Source organism: Eumetopias jubatus, unplaced genomic scaffold (genome assembly GCF_037043125.1).
Source record: "Eumetopias jubatus isolate StellerSeaLion01/CBP00866 unplaced genomic scaffold, mEumJub1_p1.0 scaffold_3, whole genome shotgun sequence".
Classification (NCBI taxonomy): Eukaryota; Metazoa; Chordata; class Mammalia; order Carnivora; family Otariidae; genus Eumetopias; species Eumetopias jubatus.
In genome coordinates, this window is record NW_028274809.1 from 131,537,030 (window position 1) to 131,561,920 (window position 24,891).

The following is a 24,891-nucleotide window of genomic DNA, read 5'->3' on the forward strand; positions in this document are numbered from 1 at the left end:
AAGTCTTCAGATGGAAGTGTGAGCCATCCCTTTTAAAGGAAGGAACTTGTATTTAGCTGGAGACAGGAACAAAGGAACTTTTGACTGCTAATTGGTTAGCTCATCTTTTCCCTTACATTCTATTAAGGCAACCAGTTTTTCTACTTACTATCCCTCAAGCATCATTTTGAGAGAATAAATCCTTAGAAAGCAGAAGTAGTATCTCAATAACTCCCAATATATATTATCTATTGTGGCATCACATGTGAAAGCTTTATGAAAGACTGATGAAGTAATAAAGTAATAAATAATGAAGGGCACGGAAGGAAAATTGAAAGTGACCTCTACTTGGGGAAGTTGTCCAAAACCTGGGTTCAAGTCCAACATCTGCCACTAGCTGGTGTGTTATCTTGGAAAAGGTGCTTAACTTCTCTGGGTCTTGATCTCTTCAGGCTCAAACGTGGGGTTTATAATCACACTCATCTCTCAGGACCTTTGTGAGAAAATGTATGCTAAGCACTTAGCAAGGTGCCTTTCACATAGTAAGCACTGAATAAATGTTACCTAGTATCATTTTTTGGCTGTCATCAGAGAACACTTCAATTATTGAAAAGGTCTTGGCATTGAGAGAGCATACTTGGTCCCAAATAAAGGTTAGAAAACTCCAAATTTCAGGCGCAGTAATGGTGTTCCATATTCCCACTTAAAAACATCTTTAGGATTAGAGAATAACTCAGATTTTTAAAATTCCTTGTAAAGTCTTGCATTTTAGAAGAATGGAAGTGACCAAAGAAAACTATCAGTATTATTTTTTCATCAAAGTATTATCAAAATTTTAAGTTCTGCATTTTTATCCAGCAAACTTCCTTGCTCCATATTACTAAGACTTAAACCATAGGAAAATAGAAAATGAGCACAAAATCCAATCCATAACTTGAAATTACCAAGGAAAAAGTACACAGACTTTTAGAGTAAGGACCAACAGACGTTTTTCATAAAAATCCAAACAGTAAATACTTTTAGGTTTTGTGGGCCACATAAGGTCTTTCACTTCTTCTCCTCCTCTCCCTCTCCCCCTCTTCCCTCCCTCTCCCTCTCCCCCTCTCCTCCTCCTTCAGTTTTTAACAACTCCTTAAAAATGTGAAAACCATTCTGGTCCTCAAGGCAATACAAAAAACAGGCCTCAGGCCAGATTTGGCTCATAGGCCGTTTCCAATTCTGGTTCTGGAGCAGGGATCGGGGAAAACAACAGCAGAGGCCAAATCCTGCCTGCAGTCTGCTTTTCTATATAAAGTTTTATTGGGACACAATTACTGCCATTCGAATTGCTTACAGGCTGTTTTCCCACCCCAAAGACAGACTTGAGTAGTTTTAATGGAGACAGCAGGGGCCCACAGGCCAAATACATTTACTCTCTGACCCTTTACAGAAAAATGTTTGCCAATCTCTGTTCTAGAGTAATGAGAATTCTTCATTTATATAACTTTTCACTCTTCCTTTCCACTATGGGAAGAACTAGAACAAATGGCCTTCGTTACTTTGTTGAGACATTTTTTCCCCATTGTTAAACTCCATAAAAGCCAAAACATACTAAATTTTATACATAAACTAGCACTGGGTAGAGAAAATTTCCAGATACCTATTTGTTGCTTTAAATGGGTGGCAAGTATTTTCATAGTTTTTGTAACAATAGAGAATAGGAAATATTGCCTCTTAGGAAATTTTGAAAGAAAGCAATACAAAGCTGAAATAGCCTGTCCAAAAGCCCAAAATAGGATATACAACATAAACTTAGGCAAGAAAAACACCCTTTTGCGGTACATGAATGTTGGGTGAGCTTGCCTAGTGTTTAGAATGCAGTTGCTCAATTCACTCAGGACAATGACTTGGTCAGTTCTGAAAATGTTGCTTCAATTTCAGTTTAGCCTAGAAAAAAACTATAAACCTACGTCAATAAACCAAAAGCACTATACATACATATTGCCTATATGAATCCAAAAATCGAATCCAAATCAAATCGTTTCCAAAAGCTACATATACCAACTAGCCAGTTTTATCTCAATTCTATAAACAGAATATTTTATCCTAGAAATTAAATTTGGAATGCGCTATGAAACTGTTTTCCTATCTTGCATTTCACTTTCTCTGCATATGATGGCATGAAGTCCAAACGCCTTCTGGCCCAGCTCAGAAGCTCCAGGCTCTAGCTCTTCTGCCAGGCCTTTTGCCACAGTTTGCTCTGTCCAGAGCAGGTGGAGGCCAATACAACCTCCAGGGAAGGGCTGCTGCTTTGCTGCCCAACAACAGACCGGAATCTGTGTTGACTTTATCCAGTGACTGCAATCAGGCAGGGCTAGAAGATTCACCAAGCGCAAAGGGTTTTCTGTTGAGCCCTTACCCATTCTCCTCAACCTGAACAGTTAACCATTTTCTTTTTTTTTTTTAAGATTTTATTTATTTATTTGAGACAGAGAGAATGAGAGAGACAGCAAGCACATGAGAGGGGGGAGGGTCAGAGGGAGAAGCAGACTCCCCGCCGAGCAGGGAGCCCGATGCAGGACTCGCCAGGGACTCCAGGATCATGACCTGAGCCGAAGGCAGTCGCCCAACCAACTGAGCCACCCAGGCGCCCCATGAACAGTTAACCATTTTCATTGGTGCTTGAAACCATTTTCCATACTGCTTTTCATTACTGCTTTAAAACTGAAAACCTCAGCCAAGTACAATCCGTGAGAGTAAAGATCATGTCTGCTTTGCTCACCAAGATCCTTAGCCTCTAGCTCCATGCCTGGCACACAGTATATATAACTAAAGTAAATACTGCTGGCGGGTGAATGGATGGATGAATGGATGGGTGGATGCAAACTGCAAACATTAGAATAGTGCTGGTTATTCAAACTACGCAGTGTTAAGCCACAAAAGTTTTTATGAACATATTTTTTTGAATAATGATGATTTAGGAGTTTATAATTGTAAGGACTCTATTACCAATAAACTGATGACAGGGATTTCAACAAGCATAATCTAGATGGCTAGATCTTAAAACCCTTCAAATGATTGCCCTCATTTTCAAAAGGGAAAAACTTTAATTTTTGGAAATGCTGATCAGTAATTTTATATTGCGAACCTCTCAAAAAACTACAGATTTAACTATTAACCAAATTGTCTAAAAGATTTACTCAAGAGAAAGAAGATTATCAGAAAATAACACTATATCACTAAGAATAAACTTATTAAATTCACCTCATTTTTAGTTTTGATGAGTTAAGAAGATGCTACAGACATAACGTGTCTCCATTTTTGCAGGATATTTGACAAGTTAATATTCCTTAGGGTCAAGATGGAGAAGTCTAGATTGGATGGCAGGACAATAAAGTGGATTCAAACTGATTAAAAAATGATTAATAGGAACGTTATTAATTAGCATCTTAATCTTCTTGTATGTACAGAGGTCCAACTAGAAACAACAGAAATGAGAGGAAAGCACAAGCTTAAATGAAATAATGAAAACACTAACAACCAGAAAGGTTGTAAAATGAGTGGAATAACTTTCAGAAGCCTTCACACTTGTTCAAGTACAAAGTGGCTCTGTCTAGAAGTGAAAACTCATAATGGCCAGAGATAAATCCACTCTTAGGTGTCTTTCCCTTTAAAGTTCCATAAGTCTATGAACACAGACTATATATAGAAGGGGAACAAGGGCATAATGGGAAACCATATATGCAGGTTCTGTCTCCAGTTTAGCTTTTCAAGTGTAATCTTTCTTTGCTCCTTTTGTATTTATCACTCCAGCAAAATGATACTGTGTCTAGGTTCCCAAACACATTCTACAATTTCCCACCTTCACAGATTCTTCCCTCTTTTCCTGGAGGATATCTTTAATATTTTATATTAATTATATTAATATTTTAATTTTCTTCCATTATTAAAATTCCCCTCATGGCCAAAGGCCCATACACAAGCTATCTTTAAACTTTTCTTCGTCCTGTCCACCCAAAAGAATATTTTTTACCTTGACTTTTCCTGGACTCTTGTAATGTCAGGTTTGTAAGTCTTACAAGGCATATCTTAGTTGGCATATACTATGCTTAATGTTCTATGGGCTTTTACCTTCTTTCTTAACAATCTCATTTGCTCTCGCAAGCTTTAACATCACTGAATACTGACAAGTACAAAACTTATGTCTTGTCATGATGTCTCCTTCGCATGTGACCATAACATGTCCAACCGCCTGCAAGACATCCCCACTGCAAACGCAACAGTGTTCAAAATTGAAATCACCAATATCCCTCAATATACCTTTACCCCATGAACTCTTTATTTTAGTTGGTGACACAACCACAGACTCATTCCCAATACCAGGTCCTGATGATTTCATGTCCTCAACAGATTCTAATCCAAGTCCTCTTCTCAACTTCTAAGGCTGCTTTAATTTAGACCCTCACATTTTCTCCCATTAGTTTCCTAGTGATCCTCTACCCCAAATCATAACTCTTTATAAATCTACTCTACAGGAGGCGGTCTACCTGAAACACACACATAACAATAACTTTACACTTCTTAAACCCTTCAATGTCTCCCCATCATATCAAGTTCAAGTTCAAATTCCTCAAAACAGCCTGAAGGAGGACCACATCTGCTGAGTTAAGCTCACAAGGTTATACAGTAAAGAGTAAGTGTTACAACCTAAAGGCACTCTGAACCCAAAGCCCTCTTCAACCAAAATGCCACATTGCTATACTGTGTTTGCCAACTCTTCTTCAGGAACAGAATACAGGGAGCCAAAGTTGTATCAGGACCTATCAGCAGGAAACGCAAGCAAATCGTTCTTCATTTTGCATCTCCCTTCCCCTGTCATGTTCTTGGAAGGCTTTGGGGACTTGAAAAAAGGAAAACTCATACTTCCCACAATGATTTCTTCTACATTCCAAACCACAAACTCACAAAATCTAGAGAACTGAAATCTTACTTCATGCCTAAGAAGACTTATATAATTTTTAAATACCCAGCAGGATTCATAAATACTATGTCAAGAACAGAGGAGGTAGAGGTGGAACCTTATATGACAGAATGATCATCAAAGAGCTAAACAGGAAAATAACTACACAATTAGTGTTTGTGGCAACCACAGTTTAAGCAGATTGAAGCTATGGCAGATATAAGATGGTTTCATTTTAAATCATAGCAACTATCAGTCTCGTAACAACTGCGCGCGTGTGTGTGCATGTCTACATATGTGATGGTGGTGTGTTCCTTTTAAGTGTTTCAGACCATAGCCTAAAATAAATGAGACTATCTCTTGAAGGGGAATGTTCAAAGTAGGAAAAAACCCTATAATTTCTTTTACTCATGGTTTACAGTCTTTATCTTCTCATCCAGTCAGATTCAGTAAACAAGAAGCCTCAATTCCCATTAGGACAACCATATAACCATTCGAAATGTAAACAACAAAAAACTGTTTCAGATAGTCCAAATTTTAGCCAAGCTTATTCTTTTTAGGAACTCTCAAGAGATGCTTCCCACTACAAATCAGGCTAAAGAATCAAAGTTTGTGAACATATATGTAAAAGGTTATAAATGTAATAAATAAACAGAAAACGGTAAAGAACAAGTGTTGCCAAGGATGTGGATAAATGAAACATAGTGCAACTGCTACAAAAAATACGGAGCTTTCTTAAAATATTACTTAAAATATTACAAACAGAATTACCACATGATCCAGTAGGCCCATTTCTGAGTACATCTCCAAAGGGATTAAATAGAATCTTTCAAAGGCATATTTGCACATCCATGTTGATTACAACATTATTCACAGTAACCAAGAGGAGGAATCAATCTAAATACCCATCAACAGAATAATATCCATTCTTAAAAATGAAGGAAATCCTGTCAAATGCTATAACACGAATGAATCCTGAGGATGTCATGCTAAATGAAAACAAAAGACAAACACTGCATGATTCTACTTACACGAGGCACCTAGAGTAATCAAAATCACAGACAGAAAATAGAATGGTGGTTGCAGGGGCTGGGGAGGGGGATGATGTCTGATGATGGCAAATTTCTTAGCTTACCCTCTCATAAAAGAAAAAAACAACCGGGGTTGAAACTAAGTGTATTGTATGCAGATTGTTTTCATCTAACCAAAGCCTTATCTTCTGTTTTTGGAGATTTCTAAAAATGTACGGCATACAATCCTAAATGCAATAATTTTGGGATAGATACAGATTTTTTCTTGTCAAAATAGAAAATGAAGAATAAAGATTCATTATTTCTTATTACTCCTAAACTAAGAAAAAACAAGTAGGTGAAACATATTAATTCCTGGAGTAGATTACTTTACAATTTAAATATGAGTGTATATATATATCATAGATCTTAGCCTTCAAGATAAAGACATCTTTTTAAATGTGTTTTTAAAAAGAATTGCTCACACATAGGTTGTTTTAAGATTAAGAAATATTTAGATAAAAAATAAATTTAAAAAATTTAAAAAAAGATTAAGAAATATTTAGAAGGTCTTAATAAAATACAAAGGAGACCATTTTAAGAAAGCAATGATTATTAAAACAGTTTAAATTTAAGAATGAATATCTGCATCTAAGGAAAAGCAATCACAGTCATGAACAAAAAATTTCCAGGCTTGAAGGTCAGAACTTTATTAGGTCTATGTTTACATAACCTCTTACAAAATACTTTTAAATCTACAAGGTTTTTTTTTAAAAAGATTTTATTTAATTATTTGACAGAAAGGTGAACACAAGCAGGGGGAGCGGGAGAAGGAGAAGCAGGCTTCCCGTGGAGCAGGGAGCCCGATGCGGGGCTTGATCCCAGGACCCTGGGATCATTACCTGAGCCAAAGGCAGATGCCTAACCAACTGAGCCACCCAGGTGCCCCTTAAATCTACAAGTTTTTAAATGCTGGTGTATCTTTATTCTACTTTGCCCCACAAGAAAGTACTGGTAATAATTTTGAATCTAGTAAATCCTTTCTAATACTAATAGTTATGAGTTGGCTAATAGTTAATCTTTTTGATATCTGATAGGAAATACATAAAAAATATAAAAAAGGAACCTTGAAATATTTTTCCTCAATTTCCTAATTATTCAAGTCATAGATGTTTCCAGGCCTCATTCAAAACCGGTACGTGGTCCATCACCTTCTCTGATCATCCCAGGGAAAATTGAGGGACCTCCCAAGCAGAACAGGAACAGTCTTACCACAATTCATCTGTGTTACAGAGAGGGAAGGAACATGCTATCGCGGGGAGAGGAAGAGTTTGGGGCTCACCCGCTTCACGTTTGAATTTCAGCTTGGCCACTAGCTTGCTCCATGCTCTTGACCTCTCTAAACCTCAGCTTTCCCATCTGTGAAATAGGGCCAACCCTCCCTTACAGAAATGTGGTAGAGATTACAAATAAAAGTGTCCCGCCAACAGTGGGTATATAATAGATATTTCATATTATTTAGATAATTCATCTATGTTTGTGTGCTTAAATCTTGTCCTCCCAGCTCCACTGCAGAGCAAGATCTAGCATCAGTATTTAGTCGGATGCCCAGTTGAGGTCCTGCTAACTGAGACTGTTGAATGAGCAGTGGGGAGAAGGTACAAGCAGGACTCAAGACATGGTGTCTTCCTTTCTCAGGCAGGGAGGCGGGTCCAACAAGTTTTACTTCTATTCCCTCCTCCCTGCTCTGCTTCATCAAATGAGAACACACACTCATGATCACATATGTGGGTGACCAGAGCTATATTACCTCTCCCGGAAGGAGCCGAGCACAGAGCATAGAGGCAAAGGCAGAAAGGTAATGTGTTAATAAAGCCCGGATTGTGATCCAGCTAATGCCCACAGGACAATCATTTCAGAAGCTGCTGGTGTACTTACTTGCATTTCACACTTTAGCATATGGTGAAGTAGTGATTTTTTAAACACATTTTTCCCAGTCTACTAGCACTTCATTATCTGTATAAATTAAAGACTAGTATAATGAAAATCCACAGATAGTCATGACACATCATTGGGGTCACATCTTCCTCCTTCAGTACTGATTCTTTATGCCCAGAAATCAAGAAGCATCGGTGGCCAGACTTATTTTTAGCCTCGTTTTAATTCCAAAAAGTCTTTCTTTTTTTTTTTAAGATTTGTTTATTTATTTTTAGAGAGAGAGAGCATGTGCACACAGACAAGCAGAAGGGGCAGAGGGAGAAGGAGAGAGAATCGCAAACAGACTGCCCACTGAGCACAGAGCCCACGGGCGGGGGTGGGGGGGGGAGGCAATCCCAGGACCCTGAGATCATGACCTGAGCGGAAACCAAAGAGTTGGATGTTTCACTGACTGAGACACCCAGGTGCCCCCAAAAGGTTTATCTTTTGGTAATAAGTGACATGGCACAAAGGCAGTCAACTAAGGGATGAGAAGATGTGAAGGACACTGGTAGCAATTTGGCCTTCCAAAAGTTCAAGGTGGGAGGTGAGGAGTATAGGGGGGAACCGCTCTGGAGAGAGTGCACACCTGCCTCTGCAGGTCCAGCTCCCTCTGCCCGGCTGCACACAGTTTCTCCTGGTGGCTCATCTCTAGCCATGGTGCAGACTGTAGGCAGCTCCTGATCTTCAGATTTACTTTCAGCAGCTGAAGGATAATCTATGCTGACAAGTGTGATTAGAAATCACCAATTTACTTGTACATCTGTGGAGACCGCAGAGGAGTTAGCATTTACTTTCCATTCAAGTTTATGTAGTGTACAAGTAGGCCTGGAGGAGATCCCTCTTCCTTCTGCTTTATTAGAATTCAATTTCGCTTGTAAACTAAACCTACCCCAGGGGATTTTTTTAGATGTAAAGGTTTCCCTTACCTCTTCCCAGGACGAGTGACTCTTCAGTAATCCCATTTTAAACTTGTCCCTCTGTCTCCAAAGCTACAGAGGAAATAAGCTCACTTTTCACTGTTCTAATTTATAATCATTTTACCAGAGTTCATACAGACTAGATTTGGGTCAGAATGATTTACTAGTGCAAAACAGTTGAAGTCAGTAAAATACTAGTGCTGTGGATGAGAACAGATTACTCAGGTTGGTGGAGTTTGCTGCTTTAAATTTTATGCTAAGAACACTGGCAGGGGCTGACTTCAAAGATGGTAAATTAAGCATTAGTTCAAATTTGTGCTGTGACAGGTACTTGTATAAAGCACCTGTTCTTCCTATTTCATTAGGAATCAAAGAAGCAAAGCTTTCATACTATTAACCAGAAATGAGGGAATAAAATATGTTTAATTCATAAGCTTCAAACCTCTGGCTCCTCTCTGCATTAGAGCGGGGCAGCTTCATGGAGTGCAGCCTGTGGAACTGCATGGGCCACACCTGGTCTCAATGCTCTGCTACCACCATCTTGAAATTCCTAATAACTTCTGAACAAGGGGGCCTACATTCTCCTTTTGCACTGGACCCTACAAATTATGTCACCAGTCCTGCATGAGAGGTGTGAACACTACTAATCTGTTGTCCTCCTTCCCTACTTACAGAACAGAATTCATCCACTCAGTGGCTATTTGTTGAGACATACTATGTGCTAAAGATGTGAGAAACTCTAATAAGACAGTTATAGTCATTATCCCCGTGGAGTTAACAGGAAAAAGAAAAAACAGAACTGTGGAAAAGAATAACATTTAAACAAGAAAAAAATATTTGGGCCCGCCTTCGGCTCAGGTCATGATCCCAGGGTCCTGGGATCGAGTCCTGCATCGGGCTCCCTGCTCGGCGGGAAGCCTGCTTCTCCCTCTCCCACTCCCCCTGCTTGTGTTCCCTCTCTCACTGTGTCTCTCTCTGTCAAATAAATAAATAAAATCTTAAAAAAAAAGAAAAAATATTTAAATGCTAAACTAACATTTAAAACTCAAACAAAAATTCCACGTGGCAGTTCAAAAGGATCTAGCCCTAAGTTCAATGAATATACCCAACTTTGCTGCTCCTCTTAGTTTTCTGAAGCGCCTTCTTCTCTCCTCCATGCTACACACTGAGTGACAAGTGTGGCCTCTCCAAGCAAATCGTGGTAACACTTGAGGACCAACTGTCACCCGCAGTTTCAGGAAATCATTTTACACATTTGAAAAGTTAGCATTTTGTAAAGGAGTACAAAGTACTTCCAAATACAACTTCAAGAAAAGAATCTCAATGGACACACACTCAAGTGTTCTGCTTGTCTCCAAAGAGCCGAGTCCCACGTCTTCCCAAGAGCTACTGTCCCATTAGGTATATTATAATCATCTACCAGACTGTCTGGAAGGGCAGCCCCAATAAATACCATATTATCCACATTAATTGATGGCTTATGGGTTTCCTTCAAACAATCCCAATATTGACAGCTACATTTGCTAATATTTTAAAATACAAATGGTCAGCAACACAGAAACAAGAATGTCCTGGGAGCTTGCCAGATAAGACATGCTCTCCATCAACATAGATTGAAATAAAGAGAAGGTTTCTTAGTACTACATTCACCACCTTTAAAATACACACTGGCAACATGTCCCAACCCATATCACAGACAGTTTCTCTTTTTCCTTTGCAGGAGAGGAACAAACAAGTTAGTTTTTATCTAAAGTAAATGGCTGGATCAGTCATCATGGAGGGGCAGGACAAAAGCATCCTACTAAAGATCCCCGGCAAAAAATGCCTAAATCAACATGTCATCATGGAGCAATGGCTGTGGACTAGCTCACAGTAACATTTTTTATTGCTGGCTATTTTAGCGCTGTCTGCTGGTTTGAATGTAACTAAAACAGGAACAAGTAAAACAAGACCATCTTTTTAATTTTTTTTAAATAGGCTCCATGTGGGGCTTGAACTCATGACCCTCAGATCAAGATCTGAGCTGAGATCAAGAATCAGACACTCAATAGCCTGAGCCACCCAGGCGCCCCATGAGATCATCTTTTGAAATTAACCTAGTCAGGAATATTTACATTTAAACAGATCTTTATTTTTGACATAGGGCTATTGGCATCCAAAACAGAAAATTCCGCAGCATCTGTCTTTTGCAATGAGGTGTGAGAGTACGGAACACAGAAGTGACCTACCCCCCAAAAAAGGGGGAGGATTAATAACAGTGTAACAGAGAATACAGGTCAAACATGTCATAGACCCCAAACTGAATACCTAGGTTTAAAATTGTCCACAATGATTTTAAGCAAATCATCAGCCAAATGAATGTAAAAATGGTGATAGGCACAGGGAGGACTGAGAGATGACAGCCAGGGCAGCTGGTAATCATACAGGGTAGAGGGTGCTCCCCCAGGCCTCCACCAGGAAGGAAAAAAAAACAAAAAAACATAAGTTCCAAAGAAGCTCAAGAAAGGCAGGATTCTTTCAAGTTGTACAACCAGAGAAGACTGTATGAAGAAGTCAAGATTCCAATCAGGCCTTGAAAGACAGATTCTGGGCCTGGGAAAAAAGGGAAAGAAGGTGAAGGAAACAATGTCAGCAAAGGCACAAAAGTGGGATTACATAGAAAATGCATAGGAAACACAACAAAATCCAGTTTGGTCCAAGTGGGATGCACAGGAAGGATGTCAGCGAGTGGTAATGTGACAAATGGAGCTTGGGAACACACCATAGAAGGTCCTTAACCTACAGGGAACAACTGAGGTATTCAAGGAATGAAAGTCCATGATCACAGCCAAGAGGATTGCTGCAGAGGTCACGTGAGGATGGATGGGAGGAAGGCAGGTGTGTAGGAAGGGAGCCCAGAATGACAGACATTCGCCACCGGCACAGGTCCTCTGAGTCATTTGAAATAACGTGATGGTGTCCCATAACACTGAATGAGAACAATATTTAATGCCAAATGACTTTGTAAGTGATCATTCAGAGATCATGACTGTGGTAGTAGCATGTTTCAGTTACACACAGTTATGTATGCCATTAACTTTCTCATAGTATATTCAAGACAATAAAATTTCTCATCATTCTATAGGATTCAGCCTCTGATGTCAAAATAATTTACTGTGTTATGGCATATTCTTCTGCCCCATCTCTATCTTCAATTTCAAAACACATTTCATCTCCCTCTTACAATATACTTTGTAGTTTTTAAGGAATCATACACAAATATCAAAGATATTTTCTTTTTAGTTTGCTCAATTCAATTCCCCTGAGAATCAGAAATGAAAACTCCAAAACCCTTGTATTGAGCTCTAATCTTAGAGAACATCACTTCAACACACACCTGCAAATATCACTGGCAAGGCTCATTGTGTGAAGATAAAATAATGATCTAGCTATATAACACAATACCGAAGCTTGCTGTTGATAGAATAACAATGACATCTTTCCAAGGGAGAGTAGAGTGACAAAAGCCATGAGTTTATAAACTCCTTGAGGTCACAGGTCTGTATTATATTTACTTCTTTATTTCCCATAGTAGCGATCACAGTTTCCAGAACAAAGCTGCAGCAGGATTTTAAGACTAAATGAGAAAATGTGCACAAAAGTGTTTGCATATTGCAAAATGCCATATTAAAAGTAGCTGACGTTAGTTGACTTGGAACTCTAAAGAACTAATTTTGCTTTCAGTTGGTCTCTGTGGTGATTCAAAAGAGATAAAAATATAGACAAATATATAATCAGGCTAGAAATACATGGAGGTGTATCAGAGACGACATGGAGAGTTAAAGGAAATGTCACAGAAGCTATAGATGATATAGAAAATATCGTCATGATGGAGAAAACCCACAATATGGGGGCATCTCCTTTAGAAGAAGAAAGAAGAAAAAGAAAGAAAGAAAGAAAGAAAGAAAGAAAGAAAGAAAGAAAGAAAGAAAGAAAGAAAGAAAGAGAAAGAAAGAAAGGAAAGAAAGAAAGAGGGAGGGAAGGAGGGAAGGAAGGAAGGAAGGAAGGAAGGAAGGAAGGAAGGAAGGAAGGAAGGAAGGGGGAGGAAGGGGGAGGAAGGGAGGGAACCCACTTGTCCAGTTGTTGAGAATACCCATACAGATAACTCTTTCACTTCAAATAATGATCTGTCAAATACAGCCAGTTATTATGTTTACGAGGTCTTGGATGATAAGTTACCTGTAGGTAAGATTATTAGTTCAAAACTTGGTCGGAGAAATGCAGTAGGGTACAATAGCCAACTAAAAGTAGATGGAAGTATACCAAAATTCTCACTTTATAGTTCTTTCTTAACCTGCCTCTACTCATTACTTTATCCCTGACAGCTAGAACATTCCCTAGCACAGAGCAGGAGTCAATAAATATGTGGGTAATGAATGAAGCATATTAGCTTTTTAAGTTAAAGTTAAGTTGGAAATTTTAAAGCAGATGAGCTATGAGTAATAGCCACCAGTTACTGAGCATCTACTCTATCATCATATTACATGACTTATGCATATTTAAATTCCACCAACTCCAGCTCATGGGGGCTACTATTTGTCTCAGTTGAAGGAACCGGGGCTGAGAGGCAGTCACTTGCCCAGGTCACGAAGATGATGAGTGACAGAATTCAACCCTGTCCTTCCAGATCCTGCATTCACTTGCTTCACACCACAACATATGGCCAGAGAGTAATGCGAACGCACGAACGGAAGGCAGAAGATTTGCTAATACAAGAAAAAAGTACTAACATTTCATTTTACTTACAGTCTCACAAACACAGTTGTTTCTAGGATCTGATTGCATGTAAAATTCTGAAGCATCCCACGTGGGGAAAACTGTTGTTATTCTAATCTTACGCTGTAAGTAATGCTACAAAAACAATCTGCCACAATTTACAAGCCGAACAAGCTAAAAAGAGCAAGTCTAGAGAAATAAAAACATTTCCCTCCTCCAATATTTTCTACCATCTTCAGATCTCATCAGATTCAGAGTCCCAGATCGGCCCTAACTGGACAGTAAGACAATTATGGTAAAACCACTCCACACAAAGCATAATTGTCTGAAATTACACTGAAGTCAAATGTACATAAAATGGTGCCACACAGAGCTCGCTGCTGTGTAATTTAATGAAACCTACTGAGCACCAAGGGCACAGGGAGCCAAATTGAATTTTAAATGGTGCCTACCAGGAGGCTATAATCAGGATAGCCACCAGTGGGTGGATGAGATACATGAACTGACTTTCTTCCACCAGGCAATCAAAATAGAATGCCATCTTACGCATGTCACCAAAAAAAAAAAAAAAAAGTTAAACTATTCACCCTTTGCGCCTCTGCTTTTTTTTTTCTCCTTTTTCTTTTTTTTTTAACTACATGGTCATTTCTAGACTCTTCCTTCCACAAGGCACCTTTGGGTAGTGAACATCGTGGAGAATGGGTTTGTTTTTTCCTACCTTGGTTTTTCTCGTGATTTTTTTTTTTTTTTTTGTCCAGAAAAATAAAATCTTGTCCTACAAAGTGCAAACGCCTCTATAATCTCACCAGCATAGCAGCTGCTAAGCAGCCGGCACCGTCCAAAGGGGTGGCTTAGAATTAATGATTAAGTTAGACAGAGCTAGAAGCCTGCCTTCTAACCAGGACAGCCACATGGCAAAAGGAAGTGTCAGGATTTAAAGCCATGCCTTATGAAAAGCAAATGAAGTAGTACTCTCTCCTAAGAAGGTTTTCAAAGACATATTTTCATGAATCTATATATTTAACCCTGATCGTTCCAGCCACCCGCTTGACCTTCCACCTTGAAGTCCCACCGGAACCTGAACCACAAACGGTCCAGAACTAAACTCATAACCTTGCCTCCCACAAAACAGGCCTCCTACAGACATCCCACTCTTCCTAATGGCAGGCTCGTTCAAGACACACAAAGGCATGAAAACAGAGAGCCACAAATGAAGGTCATTCTCACCAACCGCAATCAGTTGCCAAATCATGTTGAAGATATTTCATCCTATCTTTTACATCTTATTATTTCCTAGAGTCCAGAGCCTCACTGTGTAGATCCCTAAGGCCCAACCAGATGAAGCGTAGTAGTCTGGTGAGACTTTATCTTACTGAGGGATGTGGAGGGTAGGGAAACAAGGAAATCAGGGCAGAGTCGATCCTATAAAGCAAGGTAGGAGAAGATCGCGATTCAGTGATCACATGACACCGAGGCTGACCCCCAGCAAATGGGAAAAGATTTTACAAAGGAATTGGATCAGTAGCAAAACGTTTCAGAGTACCCATTATACCCCTGCTTGGCCCTTTTCGACTTTTCCGACAGGCAGTGATGAAGACGCAGGAGAAAAGACTCAGGGTCTGTAGCCAAGGTTAGCGAAGGCTAGCAGAAGCTCACCTGTTCCACATGTATTTCTTGCAAGATCTTGAGGACATTGACCAAATAACATCTCTCTGCACCCTGTCAGCACCTGTGTCACATTTGTCAGTACAATTCCTCATATTAGAGCTTGTGCTTCTTAACGTTAGATACTGTCAAACTCAAGTCAGTATCCAACACAGGCCTAGCACCTGTGCCATTCTGCAAAGTAAGATCTTGATTAATAGCTGCAAAGTTGCCTGGGTTAAAAATACATATACAGTAGGGGCGCCTGGGTGCCTCAGTCGTTAAGCGTCTGCCTTCGGCTCAGGTCATGATCCCAGGGTCCTGGGATCGAGCCCCACATCGGGCTCCCTGCTCAGCAGGGAGCCTGCTTCTCCCTCTCCCACTCCCCCTGCTTGTGTTCCCTCTCTTGCTGTGTCTCTCTCTGTCAAATAAATAAAATCTTTTAAAAAATACATATATAGTAGCTTTCCAAACAGATCATATTATATTAAGTATCAGGCAGACAGAAAATTCTTATTGCCCATTTTCTCTCAGGCACTTTGCTAGGCTCTAGGGATAGAGGGGCAAATAAAAGAGAGGAGGCCACTGCCCTTGGGGTATTACAACCAATTAGAAAAGACATTATACACATAATTGTAAAGATTAAGGAATCACAAGTGTACAAAATGCCATGAAGGAAAACTGCAGACATAATAGATTACATCAACATGAAAAAAAAAAAAAACAATGATTGCATATTGGTACCTTTTCCACTCATTTTTCATTCCATTCCATTCCCTCGAAGGATGCACAATTTTAACAGTTGTGTCCCTTAACCAAATACCTGGACATTGGTTCTACTTATGTATTCAAACAACACACAGAGAAATTCCACAATGACTTTTTCTCCTTTCAAAATGTACTAATGATTCCCTCTACCTCAAAAGGACTGGTATTAAGTGAAAAGAATCCAGGAGCTTTCCAACCAGCTACCTCTCAACTTAACTCTCCAGTAACTTGCCTTAAATGAACAAAGTTCTCATATAAACATGTAATAGGGATAAACAGCATCTCCCTGCACAAATATCTTCATCTTTTCATTGGCTTCTGATCTCAGGAGTATCTTGAGTACAGGATACTCAGCACGAATCCTTCCAGTGCCTCCCTCTTCAGCCTCATCCACCCACCCGCCCTCGTGGTCTCTGCTGAGCACCTCAGAGGCACCCTACGTGCTCATTTGGGGGGCTTCGTCCCCGAGGTCCCGTCACAGGCATGTTCTCCCCTCCTCCTCTTCCGTGTTTCAAGTCTCAACTCAAACCTGCTCTCCTTCGGAAAGCCTTCCTTGGCACCTCATCTAGATCATGGATTGTCCATGATGTACCTTTTCTTCCTAACATTTATCAAGCTTGTAGATTTACAGTCATTTTGGGGCAGTATTTGATTAATCTTCATCTCTCTTACTAAAATTCTAGGTAGACAAGGAACCATATATTACCATATCAGCATTCTTCTCCAGCTAGAACAGAGCCTGACACATAGTAAGCACTCAAAAATCATTTGTTGAATAATGAGTGAGAAAAGCACCACTATATAGTAAATATTTCTTCATGTTGTCACATCCAGTATGCCTACACTTTTAAGCCTTGTAAATACCAGGGTAACTTCCCTTGAGGCTAAAATTGATATTCTTCCTCAGAATACTTTTGGGAAAATTAATTCTTACCTAGAAGTGACTATAGAAAGTATAAGGAATTGGCTTTACCTAAGGATTATAATTTTCCACTTAAATTAGGTTATGTAACACCAAATGGGAAAAACAAAACAAAACAAAGAGCAACAAAAATGACACGCTAACCATTCATCACATCGTAGAAAATAATAACTCCATTGTAGGTCCCTTCTAGACATGAAGAGAATGTGGAAAATTTTATATTCGTATCCAAGACAACTATGCACACATAGTAGGGAAGGAGAAATAATCTGGGGAGCTTGGATTGTTATGGGGAGCCAATGGTGGCCAGGAATAAGGAAAAGCTATACCGAGCCTGACCATGAACACTTGCCCTTTCCAGCCATATGTATGCTGGAAAGCCATGGTCCCATAGGGAATCCAGTGTTTCCTGTGTGTGCCCAATTCCATCATTGACTGCTATCTGCTGCCCATACAGAAGGCACATTTGTGGATGGCTGGGAGGACAATCTGAGTAATGTCATCATTAAATACATGAGGGGCATGTGTTTTAGTGAAACTCTAGAGCAGAGAGGTAGAGATCTGCGTCTTACACAGTGACTTGTACCAAAAAGCATTCTAGAGATGAGGATTAGATTTAATCACAGAATTAGACTATTTTAGAGCTTAAGGGCTATTTCTTTTTTTTTTTCAAAAATTCAATATGACCTATATATAAGAATTATAAATTACACTGGAATGATAAAACTACATTTTGTGTTTCATGGCCTTCAATGCAGTTGATTCAGGGAACGTAGACAATAATCACAGATAATATTAATTCATAGGTAATAACCAAGGGATGCCTAGTTTCCATTCTTGCTCTGCCTTAATACGCAGCTGTAACATGACTAGCTAAGCCAGGACAGTAATCTATTAGGTCTCCAAGCTAAAAGATTCATTTACTACAGGTAACTGATAGCAATTTTTGTTATAAACCTGTTGACAGTAACATTCATTTATTTCTTTATAAGTAAAATAAAAGTATAATTGAAAATGTCAACAATTTTTATGAAAATAAGATGTAGAAAATCAATTTCACATCTACTTACTGTTTATGTATTTACCCATTTGTTATTTCTGCAATTTTAGGGACAGAAAGGGAAAATGTCTGCTTGTGAGAGGCTAGCGAAGTTCATGACACTGACAGTTACTTTAGCTGCCATCAAAATGCTCCTCTTCGAAGCCCCCAAATGTGCTGAGCACATGATGCAACCCTCATTTACACGCAGATGAACATGCAAACAATCCCAAAGCAGAAAGATTCACATTGTGCAGTATAGTAAATTATATCTACATTCGCTGGCAACCACAATATTTATTACTCTTTTAAATGTTTTGAAAATGTCTGGTTTCTTATATTATAGAAATACAAAATTACTGAGACATCCATTCATTCTCTCATCTATTCATCTAAAAACGTGTTTACTTCAGAAATGTCTTCAAACTCTTGTTCTCTGTAGTCCAACAACTTCCGCGAGGCTCTCACCACCTCTGGCTAAGACTGTTGTTACAGGCTTCTTCCTCCCTTTTCTGGGTTTTGGTTATTCCCCAAATCAGTCTTACTCCTCATGGCTACTAGATTACAGATGAGAGAGTTCTTAAGTCAATTCTACTCATAACCACTCAAAGGTTTCAGTTGAGTTAAGTATGGAATCCCCACCATGGAATAGAAACAAGGACTTCCACAACCTGACTCCGTCTGTCCTGTCCACTTCTAGCCTCTGTCACATCATACCTACCCCGTTCCTTACAGTATGGGGCCATTCCCTAAACTCACATCAGATCTTTTTCACAACTCCTCGGCTTTGAGAGCTTGGTGTTCCTCCTGCCTGAAGGCCCAGGGAGTCTTCTGCTCACTCTCCAGACCCCAGCTCAACTAGCACCTCTGCTGTGAAATCTTTGCAGATCCCTCCAGACTGAAGGCTGTGCCCCCCACAACCCCAGCATTTTGTTCACACGCCAATGGACTTTGGCGATTCTTGACTAAATGTCTGTGATTTTTGTCTATTCATCGCAAATCCCAAAAGTTCACAGTATGACATGATCCTCCACTGGCCGGAGGTAGGAATTTGAATTATGTATTGTATTTTAGCAAGGGTCCAACCAGGGAGGCAGAAACCATCCTAAGGTATTTGGAACAGAGACAATTTAAAAGAGCATAGGAAATTGGTCACGCAGAGGATGGAAGAGCTACAAAGCCAAACAGGAGATAAAGAGGTGACCCAGAAACTGGCAACAGCAGGAAATTGCTGCCATTCTTTCGACTGGTGAGATAGTGGGGGAAGAAAGGGACTGGAAGAACTGGGCTGGGGTAAGATCATCCCAGTGGCTTCCTGGCGGAAGCGGGGGCCACAGAAGGTAGGGCATTCCAGGAAAAGAGAACTGCTGCTGAAGATACTGCCCAAGGAAGAGCTGGAGAGGGAGAAATACCCTGGCTTCTCCCTGCTTCCCTTCTTCCAAAAGGGTCTCCCATTGGCTGAAGCGACCCAGATGCCAGATGCCAAGGCTTCTGGGAAATGTGGACTCCTGCAACACAGAACCAAGCGGGAGGAGGGCAGGATGGAAAATAGCTGGCAAGCACCTCGCTTGGCTGCTGAGTGAGCATCACCAGCTAGTCGCTGTATTCAACAAAATGTGGACGTGTGTGGAGGTATCACGAGTCCTTTAGATGGTAATTAAACCTTATCTGTTGGTTTCCTCCATAAGACTGTGAGCTCCTTGGTTCCTCAAAAAATTACAAATAGAAATACCATATGACCCAGTAATTCCACTGCTGGGTATTGACCCAAAGAAAACAAGAACGCTAATTTGAAAAGATCTGAGTTTGCTAAGTTTGCTGCAGCATCATTTACAATAGCCAAGATATGGAAGCTGCCCAAGGGCCCCCCGATAGATGAATAGATAAAGAAGATGTGGTAAATATATACAATGGAATATTACTGAGCCATAAAGAAAGAATGAAATCTTGCCACTTGTGACAACGTAGACAGACCTAAGGGGCATTATGCCAGTGAAATAATTCAGAGAAAGACAAATATTAATTTCACTTATATGTGGAATATAAAAAAACAAATAAACAAGCCACACACACACACACACACACACACAAAAACAGACTCATAAATACAGAGAACAAACTGGTGGTTGCCAGAGGGGAGATGGATGAGTGGATAGGTGAAAACAGATAAAAAAAGATTAAGAAATACAAACTTCCAGTTATAAAATAAATAAGTCAAGAAGAAGAAAAGTGCAGCATAGGGAATATAGTCAATAATATCGTAATAACGTTGTTTGGTGACAGATAATAACTACACTTATTGTGGTGAGCACCAAGTAATATATAGAATTGTCCAATCACTGTATTGTACACTTAAAATTAATATAACTTCGTAGGTTAATCATACTTCAATAAAAAAAAAACTACAAAAAAAAAAAAAAAGACTGTGAGCTCCTTAATGGCAGGGATTTTATCTCAATTTGTATCCCAACAGCTAGCACATTATTTGGTATATAATAGGCACTCAATACTGTTAAATGCCCATAAACACTAATTCCCTGGAAGTACAATGTATTTTAACTCAGCATTTCCCAAAGCTTATTCTGTTGACCATTAATTCAAAGAGATCTTATTGCCTATTACAGGTAAGTAGGACTCTGCCATTCCCAAATAAGTTTGTGAAACACAGTGTTAAGCAGATAGTATCTTAGTCCACTGGGGCTGCAATAACAAAATATCACAGGCTGAGTGGCTTATAAACACCAGAAATTTATTTCCCACAGTTGTGGAGGCTGGAAGTCCAAGATTAAAGTGCCAGTGTGGCTGGGTGGAGGCTCTCTTCCTGTATCCTCGAGAGGTTTCAGAAGGAGCAAGGAAGCTGTCTGCTGTCTGATTTCTGTTACAGCGGCATTCATCTCATTCATGAAGGCTCCACCCTCATGACCTCATCACCTCCCAAAGGCCTCACCTCCTACTATCGTAACATTGGAAATCAGGACCTCAACAAATGAATTGGGGTGGGGGGGAGGACAACATTTTCAGATCATAGCAGCTGGTTTCTTTATTGCAGAAAATTAACAAAGCTCACTCAGAGCTTTTAAAGTGTGCTTGAAGAGAGAGTTGTATTATGCAGCATCATTTCAACACAGATGACCACAGAACACTTTTTTCCCAAAGGACTAACATCATGCAGGGACATCATAAGGAGACACTGCTTTAAATGTCCTCATATTCGCTGTATTACTTTATTTCATCTCTGAAATATTTCTGTGAGACAGGAAAGAACAAGGTCACACCTTATAGATAAAACTGTTGCTAGTAAATAATTAAAACTAAATAGCACATCATCAAGTATTAATTGAACATATAAGATGACATTTGCTATCCTAGTCACCGTGGGGCTAGAAGAAAATTATAAGTCTTAGTTCTTGCTCTATGAAGACATAAGACATACAAGAAAAACAGAGAACCATAAAATAGAACTTTCTTTTTATCCAACAATATTTTTATACATGTTTCAGTACATCAAAGTAGCTGGTATTGCCTGATTATTGAAAGTATGAGACACATGAAAGGGAAATTATTTACTAGAGTTATAAGCAGGTCAGTGCTGGCGCTTACATTACCTTTGAGCTTCATGAACTGTAAAAGCAAATCACTAGCTGGTATGACATCTACCATATAAAGAAGGTAACAGATCCGTCAATAATTAGTCAGCAATATCAATGCACCAGAACTAGAGCAATGTTGAATCCAACCTCATGATCTTCTGAAAATAACCATTCAGAAGTCCCTGGGAAATCCCTAGACTCCTTCCCAGTGATCTACCTCGAACTCTATTTTTTTCTATCACAAACATTTTAATAATGAAGATTAACAACGTCAAATATTATTTATAGAAAGATATAAGGTCCTTGGTTTTGTTATCTAAGACGTGTGTCCTGTGGAATTAACATTATCTTTAGCCTTAACAATGGGGCACTTACACGAGAAAACTTGGTCAGCATGTAATAATGAAAGATAACAGTCTTCTGTTAAATAATTGTTAAGAGACGTTGGTCAAATGTTTTGGCATCCTCCCCTAATGGCCTCTCTACTGCATAGTACATTATTAACATTAACCTGCAATGCATTTTTTAAAAGATTTTATTTATTTATTTGAGAGAGAGAAAGTAAGAGAGAGAGTGTGCGCAAGCCGGAGGTGGAGGGTCAGAGGGAGAGGGAGAAGCAGACTCCCTGCCGAGCAGAGTAGGGAGCCCAACACGGGCTCGATCCCAGGACCCTGGATTCATGACCTGAGCCAAAGGCAGATGCTTAGCCAACTGAGCTACCCAGGCGCCCCTATAAAGCATTTTTTGAGAATTGGCAAAAAGTTGCTAGATCGTGTTACTAAAAGTGGTTTTATCGTACTACAAGCATAAACGAAAGACCAAGGAACAGTAAAAAATGTTTTACCTTACTGTGGGTGATAGCATTCACAGCACAAACAATAGCTAATGGGATAACTTTGGGTGTCACTCTCTAAAGTTCAGTGCTCTCAGCTGTGAAAAAGAATAAACTGCCTGCCTCGATGGGGTAAAATGAGAACGGAGTAAGTTCTGTAGATTACTGGTCCCTTCAGGACACTGGGCCTAAATAAACTAGTTAAACACTTAATACTATACCCTCCCCATTCCTCCCAGGAGATTGGTAATAGACAACATACTGAATGCTCTGTGAGTTTTGCCATAATGAAATGGATTAATTTTCCACAGCCAAATGTTTCTCAAATCTATTTGTTCCTGTTTGCTTTTTCCTGTTAACATCTATTGGTACACCCAGGAATCAGGGTCCCTCAGAACGCACTGAGGGTGATATATTAAGAAAAAAAAGATGAACTTTAATGACATCCATGAATAAGTTTTGAACCTGAGGCTGGTAGTCTTTCCGACTACAACCAGCACACACCAGAAGACACTCTTGCTAAGCTGCAGGTAGCTGGACAGGTCAAGTACTACAGGGCACTGATGATTCCTGTGTCCTGAGCACAGATTTTATGCATCTCATGGTATCACAGAGAATGATGTAAAGCTCTCCAGAGTGTGTTTTGAGGGTTTTTTTTTTAAATAGGAATGGTTTTGAATCACGTTCCTCAGTTCGCTTTCTTTGTGAATGATCACGCATTTTTACCTGACAGTGAACCAATGTGCAATCTCTGTGTTAGAGAGGCTAACTAACTAACCCATGCTAACCCTGGCCTCAGCAGTATCTAGGTATGGCTATGTTAGCTGGTGGTAACAAAGGGAAGTAAGCTAAAAATCAAATGACTCTCTTGGAAAGACTCGACTCTGCATCAAGTAAATGAAGACTTGGACCCTGTCAAAAACATCAATCTAAATAATTCTAGGTTAAAAGTCTTGCCTAGCTGCTCACATGATAGACCCAAGTGCAACGGATAACTCTTTCTTCCACCATTTTAACCAATCATTACCATTAGCATTTTTTTTTCACAAATACAAACTTAGGAAGTAAAAAAACCTATAATTCAAAATAGGTAAAAACCGAGTACACTTGGCAGTAAAGAAACCAGAGAGTCCAGCACACCCTCACAGAACATAAACCAACAACAACACACTCTCCGGTTGAAGGACGCAAACACAGCACAAGAAATGATAGCAGGTTTGTAATTTGCAGGTGGAGTCACAAATCAAAATAGTCTTTATCTAAGCATAGTGTGGAAAAGATCTGGTCCTTCTGCCTTCTGAGCGTATACACAGGACTGACTATCCACCAGTGAACACCCAAAATCTCTAAGATCAGGGAGAACACAGCTATAAACTGGTCCGTTCCTACATTAGTTATGATATTTTGCTGCTTACATCATATTATCCCCAAAATAACTATGGATAGAAAGAGATTGATAATCCATACTTCACTTACTGGTGGACGTAAGCCTAGGCCCACAACACTGGTATTATATGAGGTTTGAAGTGAATAAAATTGGGTCCTGTTTCCCAAAATGTGGCCTGGGGACCATCTGTGTTCTAGAACCTCTGGGGAGTCCATTAAAAGGGCCTCACCTGGGCCCCACCCAGACCTGCCTACGAATCAGACTGTCTGGGACAGAGCTGGACTCTGCCAGAGAAATAAACTCCTAGGGCACTTTAAGGCCCACTAGGGAATTAAGAATATTGTATTGAATTTTGATGTCAGTGATTGATACGGAGAACTTGAAAGCTTCATAGGAAAATTTGGAAAACCATAAAAAACTTTCCAAAGTAAGCCTTAGGAGTACAAGTTCTTCTGGGCAAAAATAAAAAAATGTATGTAAAAGAAGAAAACTGGTGGGGCACCTGGGTGGCTCGGTCAGTAAAGTGTCTGCCTTCAGCTCAGGTCAGGATCCTGGAGTCCCGGGATGGAGCTCCGCTTCGGGCTCCCTGCTCGGCGGGGAGTCTGCTTCTCCCTCTCCCTGTGCCCCTCCCCCAACTCATGTTCTCTCTCCCTCATTCTCTCTCAAATAAATAAATAAAATCTTAAAAAAAAAAAAGAAAATTGGTGACTATGGCTATTTGAAAATGTAATTTTAAAGTATTAAATACAGGGGCGCCTGGGTGGCTCAGTCAGTTAAGCGACTGCCTTTGGCTCAGGTCATGATCCTGGAGTCCTAGGATCGAGTCCCGCATCGGGCTCCCTGCTCGGCGGGGAGTCTGCTTCTCCCTCTGACCCTCTTCCCTCTCATGCTCTCTGTCTCTCATTCTCTCTCTCTCAAATAAATAAATAAAATCTTAAAAAATAAATAAATAAATAAATAAATAAAACATTAAATACAAACATATAAAATTTGGTATTTTAGGTTTTATGAAAGATCAGCTAATTCATTGACATCCCTGCCTTTAACGAGTCCAGAGCTCAGAGTGGATGGCACCCGAGGTGTTCGCTGTCGGTTGTCCCCACTGCTGCTCCCTCTCGCCCCTCCCTGG

At 39.8% G+C, this 24,891-nt stretch overlaps 1 protein-coding gene across 2 annotated transcripts in view; it reads right to left on the reverse strand.

The window, feature by feature from the left end:
• The window catches only part of LHFPL6 (LHFPL tetraspan subfamily member 6), a 239,412-nt gene that overhangs the window by 208,860 nt on the left and 5,661 nt on the right, over positions 1 to 24,891 (reverse strand). Inside the window, exon 2 of one of the 2 annotated variants that reach the window (XM_088022202.1) lies at positions 19,366 to 19,461. The exons of the other annotated variant lie outside the window; for it this stretch is intronic. Within the exon in view, the coding sequence (XP_087878328.1) occupies positions 19,366 to 19,461 (96 nt within the window). The remainder of the gene's footprint in view (positions 1 to 19,365; positions 19,462 to 24,891) is intronic. 2 annotated transcript variants of the gene reach the window in all.